Genomic DNA, 20,010 nt, shown 5'->3' on the forward strand with positions numbered 1-20,010 from the left:
GGGGTGGGGGGTGGGGGGATGTTTGCGGGGGCCAGTTATACGCGGCAGGTGGGTCGAAAGGGGAAAGGAGGGCCCCACGCAGACCCATCTCAACAGTTTGACAACGGCCTTAGGAAGTAGAGTGCGATACGTAGACAAGGGTAACGAGCTTGAGCAAGCTGCACACACAAACCATCAGCGTTGTGGCGGGAGGCACAGTGCACTAGTGGCCCGTCTCACTCACCTGCAGCGCCCGGATCTGCTCCACGGTGGGCGGGGACCCTCCCGGAGCGCCGCCGAAGCGGCTGGTGAAGTCCTCTGGGGTGGGGTAGCCGTCGGGGTCGAGCAGCGAAAGGATGGAGTACAGCTGCGGGGAAAGTGGGGCCATTGGGGCGTCAGGATGGCGAGCAGTAGCAGCAACAGCAGACTCAGGAGACACGCTGCGGTGGCGGAACCGGTCTTCAGAGCTTCTTTTTAAGGTGAATGAGGAAGGAGGTAATCGTGCAGAGCAGTGCGTGAGGAAGCACTGCAGGTGCCTCCGCGATGCTTACACACCGGAAAACACTATCGTTGGCAAAGAAGGCACGGAGGGTGCGGTGACGGACTTGATGTTGGAAAGAAATACAGAGCCATGGCTTTGGCCTAGGCTTTTGCGTGGGGGTAACGGACACAACAGGTCCATCCTGCAATTCTGTGCCTCTGCAACAATAAACCAAGCTTTGGCTACGGAACCCATATCATACACCCTCGCACCCACCTCAAGCATATTATTCTGGATGGGCGTGCCTGCGGAAGCGGAAGAGGAAGACCGGGAGGGGCACATGCAGGAGTGAACCTCGCGGTGCCGCTACCCAAGTAGTTTCACATCGCAACGAGACACGAATCACGAACATGACAAGTATGCAAAACCAATAACAGAGAAGCGAAAACGAACATCACCTCTCTTGTAACGCGAATTCCCTCACGTCCAGACATTTTTCCCTCAGCCGCGCAAGGAAGGACGACGTAACAAAACGTGACCGCGTAACTAAAAAGAACGTTACCAAGCGGGTGTGAACCTGTCAGCCATCCGCCTCTCCTCCATGCAAACTCTATCCCTTGCGGTCATTCCAGCGAAGGCTCAATGATCGGGCCCAATTATGAGCCGCTAAGACCTCCCCCCACTTATCGGGCCCCACTCCACCACCCAACCACGTGCCTGTGAGCAGCAGCAGCCAATCAATGTCCAGATCCTCAACTGCAGCGCGAGTGGAGCTGTTGATGCCCTTGAGCCGGTGGGCCTCGTCGAACACGGCGGCAGCCCAGGACACGGTGCCGAGCAAGGAGCGCTCCTGGACGATAAGGTGGAGGTCCGAACGTTACAAACATGGGGCCCGTTGGGGGGGCAGCGACCGCGACAGAGGGTGGGGCCCCAGCGGCTCGCGTAGCAACTGGCAGCGGGCACTGGTGAACGCCAGCGCTGGCATTGACAGGTCATTGAGGAGATACGGTAAGGAAGCCGAGAGACGTGATGTTGGTGATGATGATGATGATGATGATGATGATGATGATGATGATGATGATGATGGCGATGATAGTGATCTTGGTGATGACGACGACGATGATGATCGACAAGGAAACTGGTACCAGCAAAAGACCGCAAACGGCACTGCAGTCTGTACGCCGCACGCTATAGGATACGCCCTCCAAGCCGCACCTTAAGGAGCGTGTTGTACGACACAAGCAGCACGTTGAACTTGATCTCTTTGCGGGAGTTGCGGACTCCAGCAGTGGAACCCGGCGACCGGTAGAACTCGTGCTCCAGGATGACGGCGCGGTCCGCGGCCGTGCCAGATAGGAAGACAACATTCTGTGGTCCGTTGGGAAAGATAAAAAAATGGAACAATTAAGACGACGAGCGCGAAGAATGGCAACAACTATTGCGACTACTCTGCGACAATCCATTCAGTTCCAAGAAACCCACCGAATGCGTCCCACCGAATGAGTCCACAACCCATCTGGGTTTGAAAGAGCATTTCCCCCAATTCCCGTCAGGAGAGGATACACCCTTGGTGCGTCTAGCCAGTCGCGGCGGCTAGGATACCACCACCGGGAAAACCAGCTGCTTGCGGTTCTTGTGGATATGTTTGTGCGGGGACGTGTACACGTGCGATGTGGAGCGCATATAGGTCCATAACCTGCGCCGGATCAGGACAGGACCAGCCGCCCGATCCCAATCCCACCCACCATGTCCGTCCACGTCTGGATTTCCCGCTGCCAGTGACCCAGCGTGCTCAATGGGGCTACGATCAGGAAGGGCCCTGGAATGCCGCCCACAGAGCGCAGCACCTCCAGACAGGAGATGCTCTGTGCGGTCTTACCCAGGCCCATCTGCAGCAGGGAGGGCCACAAGGGAGGGAGGGATCAACAACAAGGAGGGCAGACGGGAGACCAATGTCGCGACGACAACGGCGAGGGCGGGAGTGTGAGGGTCAAGACGGTGATCCCGACGGAGTCGCCTTGGTGCTGTCAGCCCGTAGTCAGCCCGGGGCTATCTAGATCGGTGGAAAGGGCAGGCAGACGGAGGAGGCCAGGTGCTCACCTCATCGCCCAGGATGCAATTGCGGCGCTGGCAGTAGTTGTTGACCATCCAGCGAACCGACACCTGCCGTGTATTGAACCCGTGTTGATCAGCAGCCAAGAGCACAACAAGGTAACAGGAGGAGATAGGCCGGAGGAGGTTAAGAAAACTCGTCAACATCGGCACTGTACTACTAGCCACCTGGTCCAACAAGATCAGGCGGTGAACCGCGAGAGGTAAAAGCCACGGCTTTGGGTGCGTAGCACTAGCTTCACACGGAGCGCTGACCACGGGTTACGTTCCTCGACGGCGTACCAGGCCAGACCAGCCATAGCCAGTCCCTTGTAAGGAAGCAAGCAAAGAGGTGAGTGGACTATTACGACCGCGACTGCGGACAAAACGACTAAGAACAGACTCGCCGCACACGCAGACCGGCCTGGACCCCAAGCAGCTCCCCACGCGCAAGAGCAAGCAAGCTTGGCTGTTCCCTACTACCCCTCTTCACGACCCCGCCAGCCGCCTCGTGGCCTTTGTGCTCAACTCGTATCCTCCATCCACTAGCACAATGCTACAAACGCAGTGCTGCCCGCCACCCGCCGCCCACCACGCACCTGCTGATAGTCTCGCAGTGAGCGCTCGTTGCAGAATGTGGGCAGCTCAAAACCCGGTTGGCGCAGCGCCTGTGGAGTGCCGTCGGGCTGCTTCTTGCCAGTTGCCGCCGTTGGCCCGTTGATGCGCTCAAACCGCTCAATGGCCGCCTGCAGTGGATAGGTTGGTTGGCGCAACGGGACCCAGATTGTGGACTGGAGGGAAAACGAAACTTCGGTTCGGTTTGCGAAGGACTGGAAGGCAGGATGCAGCTGTCATGAGCTCATGTCATCAAGCAAGAAGCAAACGGAGCAGGCTGCGGATTAGCCGTGCGTAGCGCTCTACCAAAGCAAATAAGGCACGTCGAGGAATACTTGCTCTTCCGTTGCCCTTGTGCACGCAGGTCGACTGCAGCTGCGCACCTTGTCCTCAGGGGACTGGAGCTCCTCCTCGTTCTCCCACGTGCTGTCCGAATACTCGAGGCCGCGCCACTTTATCAGCAGCTGTCGCGACTTGCCCTGGCGGCCTGGGGTGCTAACGGTGCGGGCAGCGATGACTCGGTCCACCTGTGTGCAGTACAGTACGGGACATTGAACAAACCACACGTCGACCAGCGGTATGCAAAAGCCTCAAGGCGACGACAACACCGGGAACCCCGGAGAACGGAACCCCGGAAATTCTTTCGGAACCCCGGAGAAAATAAAAAGCCAAAGGCGAAATAGGAAGGGCATTTCCTGCCGCCGTTGGACAGCTTTTGACTCCAGCCCAGCCTGCTAGAATGTGGGTACATAGTATCACTTTAATAGCGGGCGCCTTGCGCGAAGCCGTGTGGAAGGCAAAAGAGATGGGAGCCGGCTGGGTGTGTAACACTAGCGGTTGAAACGGTCTGTAAGGGGAGCGAGGAGGTCACGTCACCGCTAAACGTGCAAATTCTTGCAAGTATGGCTGCGCGCGGAACAGAAAGCTGCGGGTAAGGCTATTTTACAGTCGGGGCGAAGTACTACTACTGCTGCTGCTACTGCTAGGGTGTGTCTAACAATGACAGTTGTTACACAAAAGGCGCACGTGGCACGAGTGCCGCGTTGGGACCCCTCTCAGACCCCCTTTTCAACAGCAGCTCTCTTGCCACACTGAAACCTTATGACGCAGCCTACCTGCAGCCATTCCGCCTCCACCTCCACAGCCTCCTCGCGATTTTGGAAGCTGCGCAACAAGTTTGGTTTGAACTTCTCCAGGTGGGACTGAGTCACGTATGTGGTGTGGCGGTAGGACACGTCTGCGGGGGATTGAGAAGCCGCCACCGGCACCGCCACCGCCCAAGAGCGCAGGGTTCAGTCGAACATGCGAATGGCGGAAGGGTTGTAACAGGCGGCAGTGGTTACGGCGACAGGGTGGTAACAGTCCGTGGCAGTCCAATTAGACCGAAACAGGTAAGCGCATAAGCAGACGCAAAGACGCATGCAGCGAAATGACTCAAAACCTGAGGAGGTGCTACAACTGTGAGGTGTGTGTGTGAGGGGGTGGGGGAGACCTTTCAAACCCTATCTCGATTGATTCGTCCAGGACATACTTCGAGAAAACTACCGTGCGCTGTCGGTAACATACGGGCCTAGTTACCCCGGGGCATGAGATGAGGATCAGAGGCATGTCATAGTCCCCACATAAGGACCGCCATATCCGCGCATTCCATGCTTCATTGCCGCTACCCAAATTGCGCCGCAGAGTCCACAAGCGATGCTGACAGACCTCGGCCCCGATTCCTGACCGCGATGCCTCACCCTTCAATTTCACCAAGTACTTGTCCTTCGCCGAGTCGTACGAAAGGATTCGCTCCACGGGACCCTTGTGCTTCTTCGAGCCGCCGCCGGCTGCCGCCATTTTCCCCACCTCCTCCTTTGCATTCCCCTTCTGCGCGGATTGGCCCTTCAGGGCTTTCTTTGCGGCCGCCCCAGCGGCCTTGGGCTGCTGCTTCCGTCCTTTCCCCCTAGCCGGACTATCTCGGGCAGCCTTGCCACCCTCTTTGCGCGGCCTGCCACGTCCTCGTCGCACGGGGTTCTCCTCCGCCTCCTCCTTCCCCTCCTCGCTACTGGCTTCGTCCCCATCTTCCTCCTCCGCCGCCTCATCATCATCATCATCACCACTATCGTTAATGAGCTCAACATCTGAGTCCTCAGTGTCGCACCTCCTGTTGCCACGGGCCGCAACACGCGCGACACCCGCCTCGTCCTCCTCCTCCTCCTCTTCGCTACTGCTGTCTTCGTCTTCGTCGTCATCGTTGTCGCTGCTAGCTGCCTTCCCACGACTGGGCTGGCGCAGCCTGCCACGCCGGCCAGCAGCAGTTTCCCGCCTGCTCGGAGCCGTGAAGTCCTCATCATCATCGTCGTCATCGTCCTCCAGCCCGGTGTTGCCCTCGCTGCCCTCCGAAGACTCTTCCTCCTGCTCCTTTTTTTTGGAAGTCTTGGCGACAGTGCCAGCAGAGCGCGCACAAGTTCGCATAGGCTTTTTGCACCGTGCTCCAGGCAGCCTGCAGCGAAACGATGTAATGCACAGCAGCTTTAGGAAAATGGCACGAACAAGTCCTTCTGTTGATGGCGGCCGCTTGATAACCTTGGTGTGGGAGTGGGGCCACAACGCTGCAGCGAAGGACAGATATTCCGTGTGTATCGCACCTGCCGCGACCTGGCTGTTTCTCCTAGATGTCAGAGCTGGCACGATAGTCATCTAAGGACGGCGCTCATTAAACACCCAAACCCAGATCTCTGGGCACGCCCAGACCCTTCGTCCCATCCATGTGCAAACCCGACGGTTAGGAACTTGGCGGCAAACCCCTCCTAGTCCGCAGGGAAACACGCTCGCAAGTGGTGGGAGTACGCGCGCGTCCTGCACGCACTTGCTAGCTGATGGCTTTCCACGTACAGTCAGCCCAACTTCCTCCATCTCCTCATCCTCATCCGACTCGCTATCGCCACTTGAACCTGAGTCGTCAATTGCCATCGCGTCAGCACCACCCTTTCCTCCAGCGCTCTTAGCGCCGCTGCCGCGCGTCCTAGCTTCCTGCTTCTTGCTGTCCTCCTCGGATCCTTCTGCGTCCAGGCTGTGACAGCCCCGGCCCTTTGCCGCTGCCGTCCCTCGGCGCAGCCGCACCTTGGCCGCTGCAGCAGCCGCACGAGCGGGCTGGTCGGCCCGCCGCGTGCTTCCACCTGCCGCAGCACAGTCTTCCTTCTCCTCCTGTTCTTCCTCTTCGTCGTTGGTGGTTGCGTTGCAGATGCGGCGAGAGGCACAAGCAGCTGCTGCACGGGTAGGACGTCCCTGTGGCTTGGCAGGCTGCCGTGGCGTTGGACGCCTGCCTGGCCGAGAGAAGGCTATAAATGCATTCGCTTCATCGTGATTGTCCTCAGTGGCGTCGCCATGGACTCCTTTGCTAGTTGCCGCACGTTTCGCTGGTGGATGTGACGGACCACCATCGCTGTCATTTTCAGAATTGCCACCAGACTCCGAATCAGTTAACGAAAGTGATTCAAGCCTGTACCGATAGCCATACATCAGTTAAAGGCACGCACAAGACAAGGTTCAAACTCGCGACCCTTCCCTGCCTGGGTCGTTACACCGGGTGCCTTAAAGCGAATTTCTCACCGTTCCCTTTTCCGTCGATTCTCCTTATCCGTCCCACCAGCTTGTTTGCTGCTGCGGGTTTTATGACGTTCGCCAATCAAGTCGGCAACCTTCCTTTGGGCGCGCTGCTGGACCGCGTCTTCACTATAATTAATTACTTTTTTACGTTCTCGAAGAACGCGTGCCTCTGACATTATAGGCGTCGCTAACGGCGCGCTGGCATTACCTTCAGCTTTTAAAGGTGCAAAATGCAACAGTTTTGTCCAGGAATGACTGCCAGCAATCTGCCCTAGGAGTAGATCCTGCCTAACCGCCTTCACGATGTGTCCTGCCGTGCAAGGCATGCAGGACATGGTTCCAAGATTTAAAAAAGGATGCGGAGCATCGCATGCAGCCTCGATCATGACTTGCTTACCATCCACTGCAATAACTGCAATAATTATATATGAAATGTTCCTGAAAATCTGCTCAACCGGTCAACATTCATCGAAATAGCCCTTCGTACCTCACGGGATAGAAGCCTATGATATGGCACCTTTTTGACGCCAATGGTTCAGCATTATTCAAGGAATCCGCGAGAAGTTATGCCCTAAACGATAAGTTTATTTATGATGGCGTAAGCCAGAAATTCCAATTTTATCTGCAAAACTACCGTCAATTCAGAACTTATTAAATGAATTTTAGCACTGACTTTTTTTATTATTTATTAGACATCTGATCAGCAATTTCTCTAGCTTGTTTATCGTAAGCGTTGGTGTAATGGGTATGTACGCCTGAGACAGTAATGCAATTTTGTGTTTGCACAATGGTGTTATGGGAAGCCGTTTTATAATGCAATGCAGCATACCACCACTCCATACACCCTGAGTTAGAGCAGACACTAGGCACAGATGCATAACATTTGCGCCCGCCGTCGCTTTCCTGTTGTTGGCGCAGCAGTGACGTTATCCAAATTTACCACTTGCACGAAACACGCTGTAGACCGATATGCAAAAATGCACATCACCCTATACCGCTTACCCTTCGCTCTCAGCTGCCACGACGCATACAGACCTTTACGAAGTGCCTACCTAGCTCCGCGCCCGACCCACAAATCTTGCCATGCAATACACATCTTGCTTTCTACACCCTCCCTTCAACCCAACACCCACTACGCACGCCAAACAACATGAAATACATTTCATAAGTTTACTCCCGATCTCTAGGCGCCCTATCCCATGCCGCCATCCCAGTCCTCCAAGCCGTTTCGTTCCTCCGCCTGTGCTTGTTGTCACAGCCGACGCTATCCTCAAAAGCCTCCCACATAAAAAGACAACACATAAATGATTAAAAGGCCATCCGAGATCGGCATTCTCGACGCGAGAAAATTACGATTCACACCCTCAAACTCTTCACGACACACATACATACATAACGACATATACACACACCGCCTGCCTTCCTCTCCAGCCCACCGCATTCCCAGCGATAGGCCAGTTCACAACACATCCCTGCACTCCACTGCACCGAGCTGAAGCTGTTCTGCTCCCGCCAACTCACGAACTCTCAATTTCAACGGCTAGTATTACACCACTCGTACCAGCTTTGATGTAATGGGTGATATTCGATATCGTAAAACCAGACCAATGTACAGGGGGGCTGCAGCCAGGCGCACCGTCATCGCCGCCAACAGCCGCCGCTCTCCCTCTCGTATCACCTCGGACGTACATACATACATACCGTGACGAGGTAAAAGCACCCTTACACGCCCCAGCCAAAGGCCTCTCCTATCTGGGTGTACGGGGTGAACGAAGGCGGCCCACGCGACTCCGAACGATAAAGGCCCACCCGCGCCAAACACACACACACACCCCAGCCCGCCAGCTCGCCAGCTCCTCCATGCGACCAAGAAGCTTATGCTTATGCTTACGCGCTCAAGGGTTGTGGTCCGCTGCCGCCAGCACCGCCGCCGCCGCCGCCGCCGCCGCTTCCTCTTGCCAGTGCCTGCTGCGCCCCGAACACAAACTTGATCGCCCGTGCAGCCAGACGGCGCGTGAGCTGCGAGACCAGACCATTGACGATCTCCACACCTCCGGGTTGCTCCAACAGCGCACTGACCCGCGGGGCTGTGGCGGCCAGTACGGCGCGCAGGCGGGCAACGGTGCGCTGGATGTCCTGCGGGGTGATGACGCCAAAGGGACCACTGCCCTGCATGCACGCACGCACACATACACGGTCAGGTCAGGTCAGGTCAGGAACACCAGGCGAGTTACGGTGGAGAGCCGGCGGGATTATTAAATTACCTAAGATTATTACATCACAAACCCTACAACTGTAGCGGTGGTGTGGGCATACCTGCAGCTGTAGCGGCTCTTGCAGCTGTAGGCGCGAGGAGATGGAGCTGAGCAGCAGCGCAGCCCGCTCCTGCGCCTCCGCTTCAGCGGGCTGAGGGGGCACCAACGTCTCCGCAATCGCCCGGTCGCCCGTCCTGCGACAACAGCAACAGCAACAGCAACAAAGTGCTGGGGAACACACCTCGCCAGGCGCGTCAGATTGCGCCAAGAGTGCCAGCACGCTTGTCCACACCCGCAGCAGCAGTGCGATGCGGCAGTAGTTACATACACACTCACGTACATACGGACATACATATTCGCCGGTTCCTATTGCACAAGATTCACGTCTTCTCCGCCTCTCCCTCCTCTTCCTCCCCCTTGTCCGCCGTCGCTGCTCCATGCAACGTGGCAACGAATCAAGACCAAGAACTTTAGCCGTAACCGCAACCATCACCCGCCGCCACTCACTGCGCTTCGATCCGTTGTCGTACGTCCGCCGCCGCCGCCGCGTCGATGACCCTGCCCAGCTCCGTAACCACGGTCGCCCTCACACCCGCCGCGCCGGGTGACAGCAGCCATTCCGCCAACAGCCACAGCTGGGTGGGGTCGAAGTCCGAGGACTTGGAGCCCTCGCGCAGTAGGTTCTCCAACCGACTCCAACGGAACTGGCCGTCCTGGGTTTGGTGGGTGGGGGTGGGGGAAAGACGAACCACACACGATTGAAGCTGCTGCCAGGGCAAGAGAGTAGCAGGGGGGAGGGGTGGGAGGGGGGAGAGGGGGGAAAGACGAACCACACACGATTGAAGCTGCTGCCAGGGCAAGAGAGTAGCAAACGTAAAAACTGACCGAAAGGCGTCCGTGGCGACTGTGACCTCGGGATGGGTGGGTGCGGGCGGGTTTGAGGGGCGAGGGGTGAGGGGACGAACCACTGGCGAGTGGAGCAGATACCAAAGAGGGGCGAGGGGGACGAGCACTGGGTGGTGCACACGAAAACCACATGTGGATGATGGTGCAAGAAGGGAGAAAGGTAAAATGATACGCCTGATACATCCAGTCTAGATCGGGTGTATTAGTGCAGGGGGGGGGGCTGGGTGGTCAGGTAGGGAAGGGGAGGTGACGGCTGAGGGGCGGGGGGGCGCCGCCCATCCCCTCATGACTTGAAAATCCAGAACGGCCGTCTTGTCGAGTACCTTGATGATTAGGTCTTCGAAGCTCTCCCTCAGCTCGGGGGCCGGATCGGTGAGCAGGCGCTTGGCCATGTAGGGGTAGGCCTTGGCCAGCAGCTTGTAGTTCGGGTCAGCCTGCAGGGGTAGGCGCATCGTGAGACATACGTACAGACGTCGGGAAGTAGACTGCCAACTGAAGAAAGGAAAGGATTGCAACTGGAACCCTCCCTCCCTCCCTCCCTCCCTCCCTCGCCGTCCATACCTCGCGGCACATGCACTCACAGATATCGCACACACGCACACAAACATACATACATATAGGCAGACACACCGCACACGCACCTGCAGCGCGAGCCCCTCCAACACGGTGAGGGAACGCAGTATGAGGGCGTAGTAGGCGGGTACTCGGAACGGGAACCTGGTCAACAGGAGGGGGGAAAGGTAAATAGCACACATATACATACAGACAGACACACATACAGACACGCGGCTCAGTTCATTTGAATACCTATACGCATCAGGAAGAGAGCACAAGAGCAGCGCAAGAGGAAGGACCCCGGTACGGCGGTAACAGCTGCAGAACAAGAACCGACGTAAGGCCACTTCCACCGCTCACCCTTCCACCGCTCACCCTTCTACTACATCACCCCTCCCGCTCCTTCTTCTCTCCCCCCCCACACAAGGGCACCTGAACAGCACCTCGCCCAGCCCGTCCACAATGGCCTTGAAGTTAAGTTGCGATACACTGGACTGCAGCACATCGTCGAAGAAGGCCGCAAGCGCGGGGGCTATGGGGGAGGTGTCCACGGAGGGGTCCATGAACTGCAGCGTATAGTAGTCCTTGCACATGGCCTCATAGTCACTAAAAGAGGGGGGGCAGGGAAGGAGCCAGGGAGGGAACGAGAGCGGAAAGGGTTAAAAGAGGGGAGGAGAAGTAAAACCCGGACATGGACATTCCCCACACGGCCCTTTACCCTTCCCGTCCTTCCCACTCACCGATTGACCAGGTGTACGACATGCGCCATGATGGCGTACCGGGCGTACTGCGGCGCCTCGCTCATCATGCCGAAGTCCAGATACACCAGATCACCGGATCGTGTGGCGAGGAGGTTACCTGGGGCCGGGGCGAGGGGGGGAGGGCCGCCGGGGCGGGGAGGGGAGAGCTGGTTACGGTTGGAGAAAGGAAAACGACGACTTGACTGGAATTTTTGCAATTATTTCTCGAAAGTATGTTTTACCACAACCATGTGTTTGTTGTGTGAGAAGTAGCCCCTCCGGACAAGACCGACTCCTCCCCCCGCCGCCAACCAGCCGGGGCCCCTCCCAAGTTTCACACGCGCGCGCTCAAAACAGTACCACCCCCACAAGCCGCTAGAGGGCTAAAGTTAAAGGCTTACCCGGATGGGGGTCTGGCGCCAGGTATAGATGGAGGAATCAAAGTGCCGTACGGACGTACGACCGGTGGACGTTCGGGCCGCGGAACACATTCGGCGAGGCCCCCGGCGGGGTCGGGGGTTGGGTTGTTGTCGGGGAGGGTGCGGGTGCGGGGTGGCCCGGGGGGAAGTGAGCGGAGGGCAGATAGGGGGGACATCAGACCAGTACGGCGGTACGGCGAGGCGGTACGAGGTCTGATAGCGCCCCCACCCCCGCTCCCAAACACCATCACCAGGTAGACTACCCCTTCAAGCACACACACCGTGCCTGACAATGGAAATGTGTCTCCCCCCCCTCCCCTCCCCCCTCCCTCCCCCCTCCCTTTTTGGACAGCACTCCTAGGTGGTACAACCCCCCCTCCTATCCTTTGGACACATACCCCTCTTCGCTTTCCCCCGCCCCCCGGCCCCCCGTGAAAAAACCCTAACGACCCCTCCCCTCCATGTACTTCCCCACTCTCTCACAAGTAAGTACACATACATACATACATGCATACACAGGCACACGCCCACACCTGCATGGAAGTACCCGTGTTCGAGCAGCTGCCGCAACGTGCATTCAATTCCCACGTCCACAAAGTCCACCACATCCAGCCCCGCAGCCGCCATGGCGGGGCTGTTCGTGAGCTTGACGCCCTCGATCCACTCCATGGTCAGGACTCTGCAGTACATCGTACATAACCACCACCACGGGGTGTGAAGGAGGACGGAGGATATGCGGGTGCCCTTGTGTGGGGGGGTAATCAACTGCTAACTGCAGGACGGGGTGGGGTGGGGCAGGGGGATCATATATGCAAAGAAACAATGAATGAACAACAAGGCCGGAAGGCGTCCAAAGTCCGTAACTGCCCCTCAGTGAGTCCAAAGCGTTGAAGTAACCGACTCATGGTTTCGACTAAGGACAAGGACAAGGACAAGGGGAAGGGTAAGGGTCGGAGGAGGAAACACACCAGACAGCAAGTAGTAATCCCCGGAGGACAAAACTGCCAAAGGTGACGTCCACAAGGAAGTGGAGCAGGGAATGACAGGTCCTTCTCCCCACCTTCCCCAGATCCAACCCAAGTGACTGCACACACACACACACTTGGAGCTCCTTGTATTCCCCCCCCGTCGCCCCCCAACCCACCTGCGGGAGGTGTACTGCCAGTAAATCTTGGGTGTACGAACACGAGGCATGGTGCCGTACAGTGCCTGGAAGCGCTCGCAGTTATGGCCCTCCTGCAGGGAGTGCCCGACCCGGCATGGCACGGCGGCAGCAGCATCAGCATGTGTGTATGCGTGTGTTTTGGGGGGGTGGGAAGGGGGCAAGGGGAGGGGAGGCCCGGGGCACCCCCAGGCACTGCATCCTGCATCACTGGCGGCAGCAGATCCCGGCGGAAGCAGTGGGGTAGGAAAGGGGGGTAGGAAAGGGGGAAGCCTCATATGCGAGAAAGTGGGAAGTGCATTGCTGGTGTCCAAGAGGAGGTCCGAAACTGCCCCTAGTGGGTGCAGTGGGCGATGAAGTGATCTCGTGACCCGTGGTTCCGAGTTGTGTGTATGGGGGGGAGGGAAAGGGGAGGGGGTCTTGTTAGTGGTTCCGAAAGTGAAGCCGACATTACATTACCGACAAATGTTTTGGTCCGTGGGCCGTACACCCCCCTCCCCCCTCCCCCCTCGGACACCCCCACCCCCACCACCTGCACGTAGTCTAGCTCCGCGAAGAGGCGCCTCGCGAACTCGTCAACCAGCGGCACCAGCGGCTGACTGATCTGTACCAGGTAAGGGTAGGTAAGGGGGTCCGGGGGGTGGGGTAGGTAGGGATTGGCAAATGGGGGCGATGGGGCTGCCGGGAGCGCCAGGAAAAGGAGGAGGAGGACGAGGAGGACGAGGCGTGAAAGAAAACACACAGCAGTACAACGGCAACACAGTTCAGCGGCTGCAGGGGCTGGCGCAGGGCCCCTCACCCCCTCCCTCTCCTCCTCCGCTGTCGCCTTCACCCCCTCTCCGCCAAAAAGGTTGATGCCCTCCTCTTCACAGCCCATCACCGCCCCACTAAGAAACAACCCTAAGCCCGCCAACTCCTAAGACCCCCTCCCATTCCTCCCCCCCTGCCCCACCCCTAGCTGCGGTAGCCGCTGGTCCACCACCCCCATAAGCCGGCGCAGCAGCATCATGTCCACAGCTATGGTTTCCCCGATGTTGGGCCGCTGAACCTTGACTGCCACGTCAGTGCCGTCACGCAGCCGAGCCCGGTACACCTGGAGACGGGGGTTGGGGGGTTGGGGGGTGGGGGTTGGGGTGGGGCGGGGGTGGGGTGGTGGTGGAGGCCTTTGGGGAAGACGGCGGTGCTGTGGTGGTGGCCATATACCTAACAGGACTGGGGACGGGGTTGGGGGTGGGGGACGAACACGAACCCCCGGCACCTCAATTTCCCCCCCCTTACTCTATGTGAGTACGAGTGAGACGATCATGCAAGCATACATACATACACACATTCATACATGCATTCATACATACGTAACACAAACATACATGAAGCAAGTTTCCATGTCCCCACCCCACCCATGTCCACCCACCCCCCCATCCTCCTCCCACCCGAACCCCACAACCCCCCGCTCCCAAACACACATAAAACCGCACCCTATGCACCGACCTGTCCCAAGCTGGCCGCCGCAACGGGCAGCTCACTCAGCTCAGCAAACAGCTCCGTGACCGGCTGACCCAGCTCCTCCTCGATGACCTGGGGGACCACCGCCACACGCACCCCCCGCCGTACAACATTCAGTTCAGTTCCGTGAAGTTCAGTGAGGGCGGGGCGGGGCGGGGCGGGGGCACGAGCAGATGGCACATGGTGAGAGGAACATGGAACAGACACCTCACAGACATGCGGTAAGCTACGTCTCGGATGAAAGGGGCCTATGCGTTGTTTAGGAGGTTGCACGAGGAAACGCCCCGGCCCCGCTCCTCCCCCCTTCCCACCCCCCCCCTCCAATGCTCTCCTGTGCCCCCCACACCCCCAACCCCCCACACAAAGGCACTCACCGCAAACGCGATTTCGTTAGGGAAGGAGGGCAGGCGGTCCTGGAGCTCCGAGAGCGCCTCTAGGTAGGTGCGGGGCAGCAGGTCGGGACGGGCGGACAGCGCCTGACCGATCTTCACCAGGGCGGGGCTGCGGCAGTGGGGACGGGGGAAAGGAGGGGGGGGAAAAGGGCCGAAGGGCAGTGAAGGCCGCAGCGAAGGGCGGGAGGGGGTGGGACACGGGTGCTGGACAGGCAGCTCGATGACCGGGGCGCATGTCAAGGCAGGGCGGGGAATGAACACCCCGACACACACACACACAACACCGACACACGAAAACGGCACCTCACCTCAACCCACTCGGGCCAACCAACCACGCGGTCTGGCTCCACCCAACCTTATCCAAATCCAACCCGCCCCAATCCAACCCGGCCCCCCCTCCGGTTGCAACCCCGCACCCTCAGCTAATACCCGGCTCAGCTCACCCCAGCTTTCCCAGCAGGGTCCGCAGCTCCCGAGCCCGTTGTGGCATGTTGGCCTCGAACTGCCCCAGCGCGTAGTCCCGGGCCACCGCCGCAGTGAAGCCGCCCAGAGTTGCGGATACCTGCAGGGGGGGGAAGGGGGAAGGGGGGAGGGGTATTGAGTGTCAACACCAAATGCGCTGCAGCAGGAGAGAGAGGGAAAGATAGAAAGGGAAAGAGAAAGAGAGAGAAAAATGGATGATGGTGATGGTGCAAGGGAAAAAAACGGCCGACGACTGCGAGTTAGGTCTCTAAGTCACCATCTCGCGTAGTATAATTGAAGGCAGTCGGAGAGTGGAAAGGAGGGAGGGAGGGAGAGGAAGGAGGGAGGGAAAGGAGGGAGGGAGGGAAAGGAGGGAGGGAGGGCGGAAGACTACGCCACCAGACGCACCTGGACCGCGCGCGTGTAGACCTGCGGCCAGCGCTTGTTCAGCACTGCCGCCAGCCGGTCGGGGTCGTAGTTCATGCCCATCTCCTTGAGCAGCAGCGGCATCTCCGGGGTGAGGGTATCCAGCTCCATGGCCTGGACCTGCGGCACCAGTGACACGGTAGTGGTAGCGATGATGGTGATAGTGATAACTGCGGTGATAACTGCGGTGATGATAACAGCTGTGATGATGATAAGTCAGGTGATGAGAGTCACAGAGCTGGTGAAGGCGGTGGCACTGGTGACAACGTGATGACCCGAGATTTGCAAACCCCACAGAACAGAAACAACAAATGCGGCTGGGTGAGGCGGCGGGGAGGCGGCGGCAACAGGAATATCAATTGTTGACGATGAACCAGCGGCTGTAAGCGGTGTGGTGCTGATGGTGGTCGACGGCTGGACGGGTGGACGGACAGGACATGGAGGGGGTGCAGCGGGGTGCCAGTGGTTCCACGCAGGCCAAGGGCCTGAAACCACGAGTCATGCGGAACCCCATCACGAGAGATTCAAAAGCCCATGCAATGGGAGTTCCAATAATCAACGGTTCTGATGGTGAATGGTTCTGATTAGTTGATGGTGGCGGGGAGACGCCGCTGGGTGAGGCGCAAAAGCGGTACGAAGGGCGGCGCGAAGGAAAACAGGGAAGCGGTCGGCAGGTGCACCTAAACAGAGAAGCTGAAAATCTTCTGCTTCCTGTCTGGCGTGTATGTGGGATGTAAATGTGCGCGCGCGCGCGTGTGTTTGTGTGTGTGTGTGTTTGTGTGTGTGTGTCTCTGTGTGTGTGTGTCTCTGTGTGTTTCGCTCGTGCCAGGATGCATTCAGCCAGAGGCCCAGCCGCCAGGCCGGAAAGCCCATTCCCGCCCGCGTCCTGACCGTCCTGTTTGGTATGAATGGTAGGAATGTAGTCTGGCCGGGCGCAGTGCTGGGGGGTGCCGACCAGCGACCAGTTTCGACCCTCCGTTGTAGCCCTGGGTTGTTAGGTAACCCACTCCACTGACAACTTACCCACTCCCTCTGCGCTGTTTCGGAGTAGAACCAATCGATACTCTCCGTCGAGCTCCGTGGGGGCACTAAGGACTCCTCGGGGCGCGTGAATCCACTCTTGGTAGCCTTGCTGCGATCGGAAGGCTGCTGACCCGGTGCAGACTGCTCCTTTGTCGCAGCGACGACAGCCACAGGTGTGGCGTTAATGCTAAGCCGGCGATGTGCCGTTTGCTGCACATTCGAGCCTTTCCGCTGGCCCAGACGCCCATCGCTTGTCGCCGGTGCGGGTGAGCGAAGAGGGACGGGCATTGAATAGCGAACCGCTTCCTCTGTGAAAATGAGCGCGAAAGCTGTAGTCGTGTTCCTTGTAGTCGTATAAAACAATGTCCGCCACTTCGTATGCCACCCTGCAAACGAGTGGTGCCTATGCACTAACGACCGTCCAGAACATATAAGAAACCAGAATGAGTAGGCCGCCCTACCTGAACGTTGAAATAATTCAATACAAGTATCAAGTTACATGCGTGTTGGAAAGGTGGTTTGCCACAGACGAACTCTACCTATTTCCTTGCGCCTGCACCTTTCGTCTGCAATACTTTTCCTTCTGTATATATTGAGACAGAGGTAATGGACATGTTACAGCTTAGCTAGGTTTCTCGGAGCTTTCTTTCCGTACGGTCTTTATGGACCTTGAACGGCAAACGTCTTCTCCGCACAGAATCTCTCCCTCTGTCATCGGCAAGTTCTTCGACGGCCACTCGGGCCTCCACTTTTCGGGTGGCACTTGGATGGGAGTGAAGACCTGGGACCCCTGGGACTCAGGACATAATAAAAAGCCATCAGTCAAGTTGCGTCAGATGTTTAACACGAATTCAACACCAAAGCTTGACCAAACATACACACATTCATACACACACCCTCGGGTGGTAGGGAACAGGGATGTGGGGGGCTAACGGGTGTAAGGTAAAAGTGTCCCTAGTCGATGGACGGTGGTGACCTGGGATAAAGTTAACCTGCGAGCCGACCAGGAATGGAGTTGGGCCGCTGTTGACCCGGCAGATTCCGTTGGATGCTGGTGGTAGGTGCGGAACCTGAGCGATCCACTGAGAAGTTGACTAGGGTGACTGGATGAGGGTGCCCCGAAATACCGGGGAAGGCAGGGTTTCGCAGGGTAGCGGCTGCAGGGTGAAGATATGACCCCCCTGTCCCATACATCATACATACACTCTCTTGCACTTGGATGTGTCGGACCGTCTGTCTTGCAGCCACCCTGTGGACCACTATCAGGCTACCGCAGCTCGGTCGGCATCATGAAGGCAGCTGCTGATTACATATTGTCACTTGGTGTTGGGATGACAGCACAGTGATGGAGCTGATCATGAACTTGTTGGAGCAAGGGATGGATGGCAACAAGTGATAGGGAACGGAAATGTGGCGGGAAGGGGCTAACGGGCGAGGGTGAACGGGAGGGATATAGGGTGATAGGGAGCTGGGCGGTGCACGATCTCGCTGCTCACAGCAGTGCTGGGTGACAATGATGGTGCATCGATGGATGACCTCGAAAGAAGAAGCTACGGATGGCTTTGCCCTGTCAAAGGAAAGCCCCCCATGATAGTTCCATGGCGCCCTTGTTCGGGCCGCAGTTCCTTTTGTAGGCAAACGTGACTTAAAGCACCTTAGATACTCAAGAAGAACTTCAAGAACCATAACGCTGTATCAATAGCTCTTGGCACTTCCGCCATGGGCAGATTACGTCAATCGCCCGCTATGCCACATAAGCAAAAATGAAGCAACGGCCTTCATGATAACTTGACCTGTTGTTTGCAAGGGCTTGCACTTCGGGATCTTGCTTCCGGGGAGGACGTAACCAGGTGCAGAGGAACGGAGGTGAACGTGATAATGCAGTGACATACAGCTATAATATAAAAGTTTAATAGGCTAACTGTCGACAAAGTGAGTTCGCCGAACTGCACCTTACCAACACACTTGGATTTGCAGCTGTTGCGCCGTACAATTTAGCTGGCCTCTGACAAAAGGCACCTCCCATAGCACTTCCAGCTCCATTAGCAAATGTGCACAACGTCCGATATTTGATCACAGGCTTTCACCCAACGTTTGAGCCCTTCTTTTCGGCCTGTTCCAGCTCTGGTGCGTCCGTAAAAGCTGCTAGTTTCCTACATATGACCAGCAAATGAGGAAGCCTGAACAGCTGCGCGGCGCCCTGAGAAGCTGCTGTGGACCCTGCAAACGTTTGCAAGGTACTGTTCGTTGCAAAACCTTCATGCTGTAGCCGCCGCACTTCAGTTCCATTGCTCTAATTTATTACGCGGTTAGATCAAGCATTTCTTTATTGAACCCCTGCTGACGTTGCTTCAGGCACAGCGTCGCCGCTTCATGGACATGGACTTGCCTGACTCATCTGTGAGGGCAAGGTGCGACTTGCGGCAACTCATTTTTTTGAGGTGAGATGCTTGCTTCTCGAGCTTGTGTATGGATCTTTGAAGCACAAGGGGCTTTGTCGACGGGCTTTCGACGGGCATGTGTTTGTGCAGCGCTCTGCTGCAAGAATATGGGCGTATGAGGCGTTTGAGCGTAATCCCGACAGTTGTGCTTTAGCTGTGTAAGGAGCCTACGAAGGCTGAAAGCTAGGCGGTCTGGCAGGAAAGTACACGTCGTTAGGCGAGACATGACCACTTCGTCCGATGTCCGTGACCTTCCTCGCGACAGAGACGACTGCTCATTGGAGTTGCCCAAGACCTTCCAGATCGACCGCGTTCCACCTGGCAACGAGAATCTCTGCGTACACCACATTTCAACTCTCCAAGACCCCAGTGCGATGTTGCGTCGGCGTGAAGCAAGGGCCCCCATTGTCAACGCTTCTAATCAACGCAGTCAAGCTCACATCGTCTTCCGCTGCCGGTGAGTGACGCCGGATGCACGGTCGCCCGTACATGTCGTACGTTAGTTAGAACGCGCCTAGATTTCCGGCCGTGAGGCCGTTACACGTCGTATCAAGGTCGGCCATCGTTCTTGGATTCTATGGGTGAAGGCGCGTTGCAAATGGGTAGACGAGTTGGTGACGGAGGGGGATTTCGGTATGAAATTGTTGTACCTTGGTAAGGTGCGGCGTGTAGGGAGTACGGCATGAAGGTCTTTCCCCGTATGTTCACTGCGTGGGTGCCACTTTGTGTTCGTTCGTGATGTAGTGATGTCGTACATACGTTCGGAGCAAAGTTTCTTCCCAACTGCCCGCGATCCGCCTGTGTGCGTATTAGTACGTTTCTGCATTTTGTGCACAACTGCCCATATCGTTTTGCTGTGCAAAGTCTGTGCTCGTTGCGTCCCCTGCTAGCTGGTTAACAACGTGCCTGTGTGTGTATTTCCCTGCCCACCTCCCGCCCGTTCCCGCCACCGGTCTGAGCGAGCCTGGC

The 20,010-nt window shown here is 57.5% G+C and overlaps 1 protein-coding gene across 1 annotated transcript in view; it reads right to left on the minus strand.

Moving 5' to 3' along the window:
- VOLCADRAFT_117484 (uncharacterized protein) overlaps positions 1 to 16,888 on the minus strand; it is a gene marked incomplete at both ends in the record, with an annotated part of 20,359 nt that extends 3,471 nt beyond the window's left edge. Inside the window, 28 exons of the mRNA XM_002950148.1 lie at positions 224 to 346; positions 737 to 765; positions 1,163 to 1,310; positions 1,676 to 1,828; positions 2,206 to 2,349; positions 2,561 to 2,623; positions 3,151 to 3,297; positions 3,550 to 3,693; positions 4,282 to 4,403; positions 4,906 to 5,734; positions 6,044 to 6,279; positions 8,683 to 8,776; positions 8,837 to 8,926; positions 9,074 to 9,206; positions 9,520 to 9,725; positions 10,242 to 10,352; positions 10,560 to 10,635; positions 10,906 to 11,079; positions 11,253 to 11,331; positions 12,166 to 12,311; positions 12,777 to 12,868; positions 13,327 to 13,398; positions 13,747 to 13,887; positions 14,283 to 14,369; positions 14,672 to 14,798; positions 15,133 to 15,251; positions 15,560 to 15,697; positions 16,601 to 16,888. Coding sequence (XP_002950194.1) covers positions 224 to 346; positions 737 to 765; positions 1,163 to 1,310; positions 1,676 to 1,828; positions 2,206 to 2,349; positions 2,561 to 2,623; positions 3,151 to 3,297; positions 3,550 to 3,693; positions 4,282 to 4,403; positions 4,906 to 5,734; positions 6,044 to 6,279; positions 8,683 to 8,776; positions 8,837 to 8,926; positions 9,074 to 9,206; positions 9,520 to 9,725; positions 10,242 to 10,352; positions 10,560 to 10,635; positions 10,906 to 11,079; positions 11,253 to 11,331; positions 12,166 to 12,311; positions 12,777 to 12,868; positions 13,327 to 13,398; positions 13,747 to 13,887; positions 14,283 to 14,369; positions 14,672 to 14,798; positions 15,133 to 15,251; positions 15,560 to 15,697; positions 16,601 to 16,888 — 4,311 coding nt within the window. The remainder of the gene's footprint in view (positions 1 to 223; positions 347 to 736; positions 766 to 1,162; positions 1,311 to 1,675; positions 1,829 to 2,205; positions 2,350 to 2,560; positions 2,624 to 3,150; positions 3,298 to 3,549; positions 3,694 to 4,281; positions 4,404 to 4,905; positions 5,735 to 6,043; positions 6,280 to 8,682; positions 8,777 to 8,836; positions 8,927 to 9,073; positions 9,207 to 9,519; positions 9,726 to 10,241; positions 10,353 to 10,559; positions 10,636 to 10,905; positions 11,080 to 11,252; positions 11,332 to 12,165; positions 12,312 to 12,776; positions 12,869 to 13,326; positions 13,399 to 13,746; positions 13,888 to 14,282; positions 14,370 to 14,671; positions 14,799 to 15,132; positions 15,252 to 15,559; positions 15,698 to 16,600) is intronic.
- Positions 16,889 to 20,010: the final 3,122 nt, after the last annotated feature.

This window comes from Volvox carteri, assembly GCF_000143455.1.
Source record: "Volvox carteri f. nagariensis unplaced genomic scaffold VOLCAscaffold_17, whole genome shotgun sequence".
NCBI classification, from domain to species: domain Eukaryota; kingdom Viridiplantae; phylum Chlorophyta; class Chlorophyceae; order Chlamydomonadales; family Volvocaceae; genus Volvox; species Volvox carteri.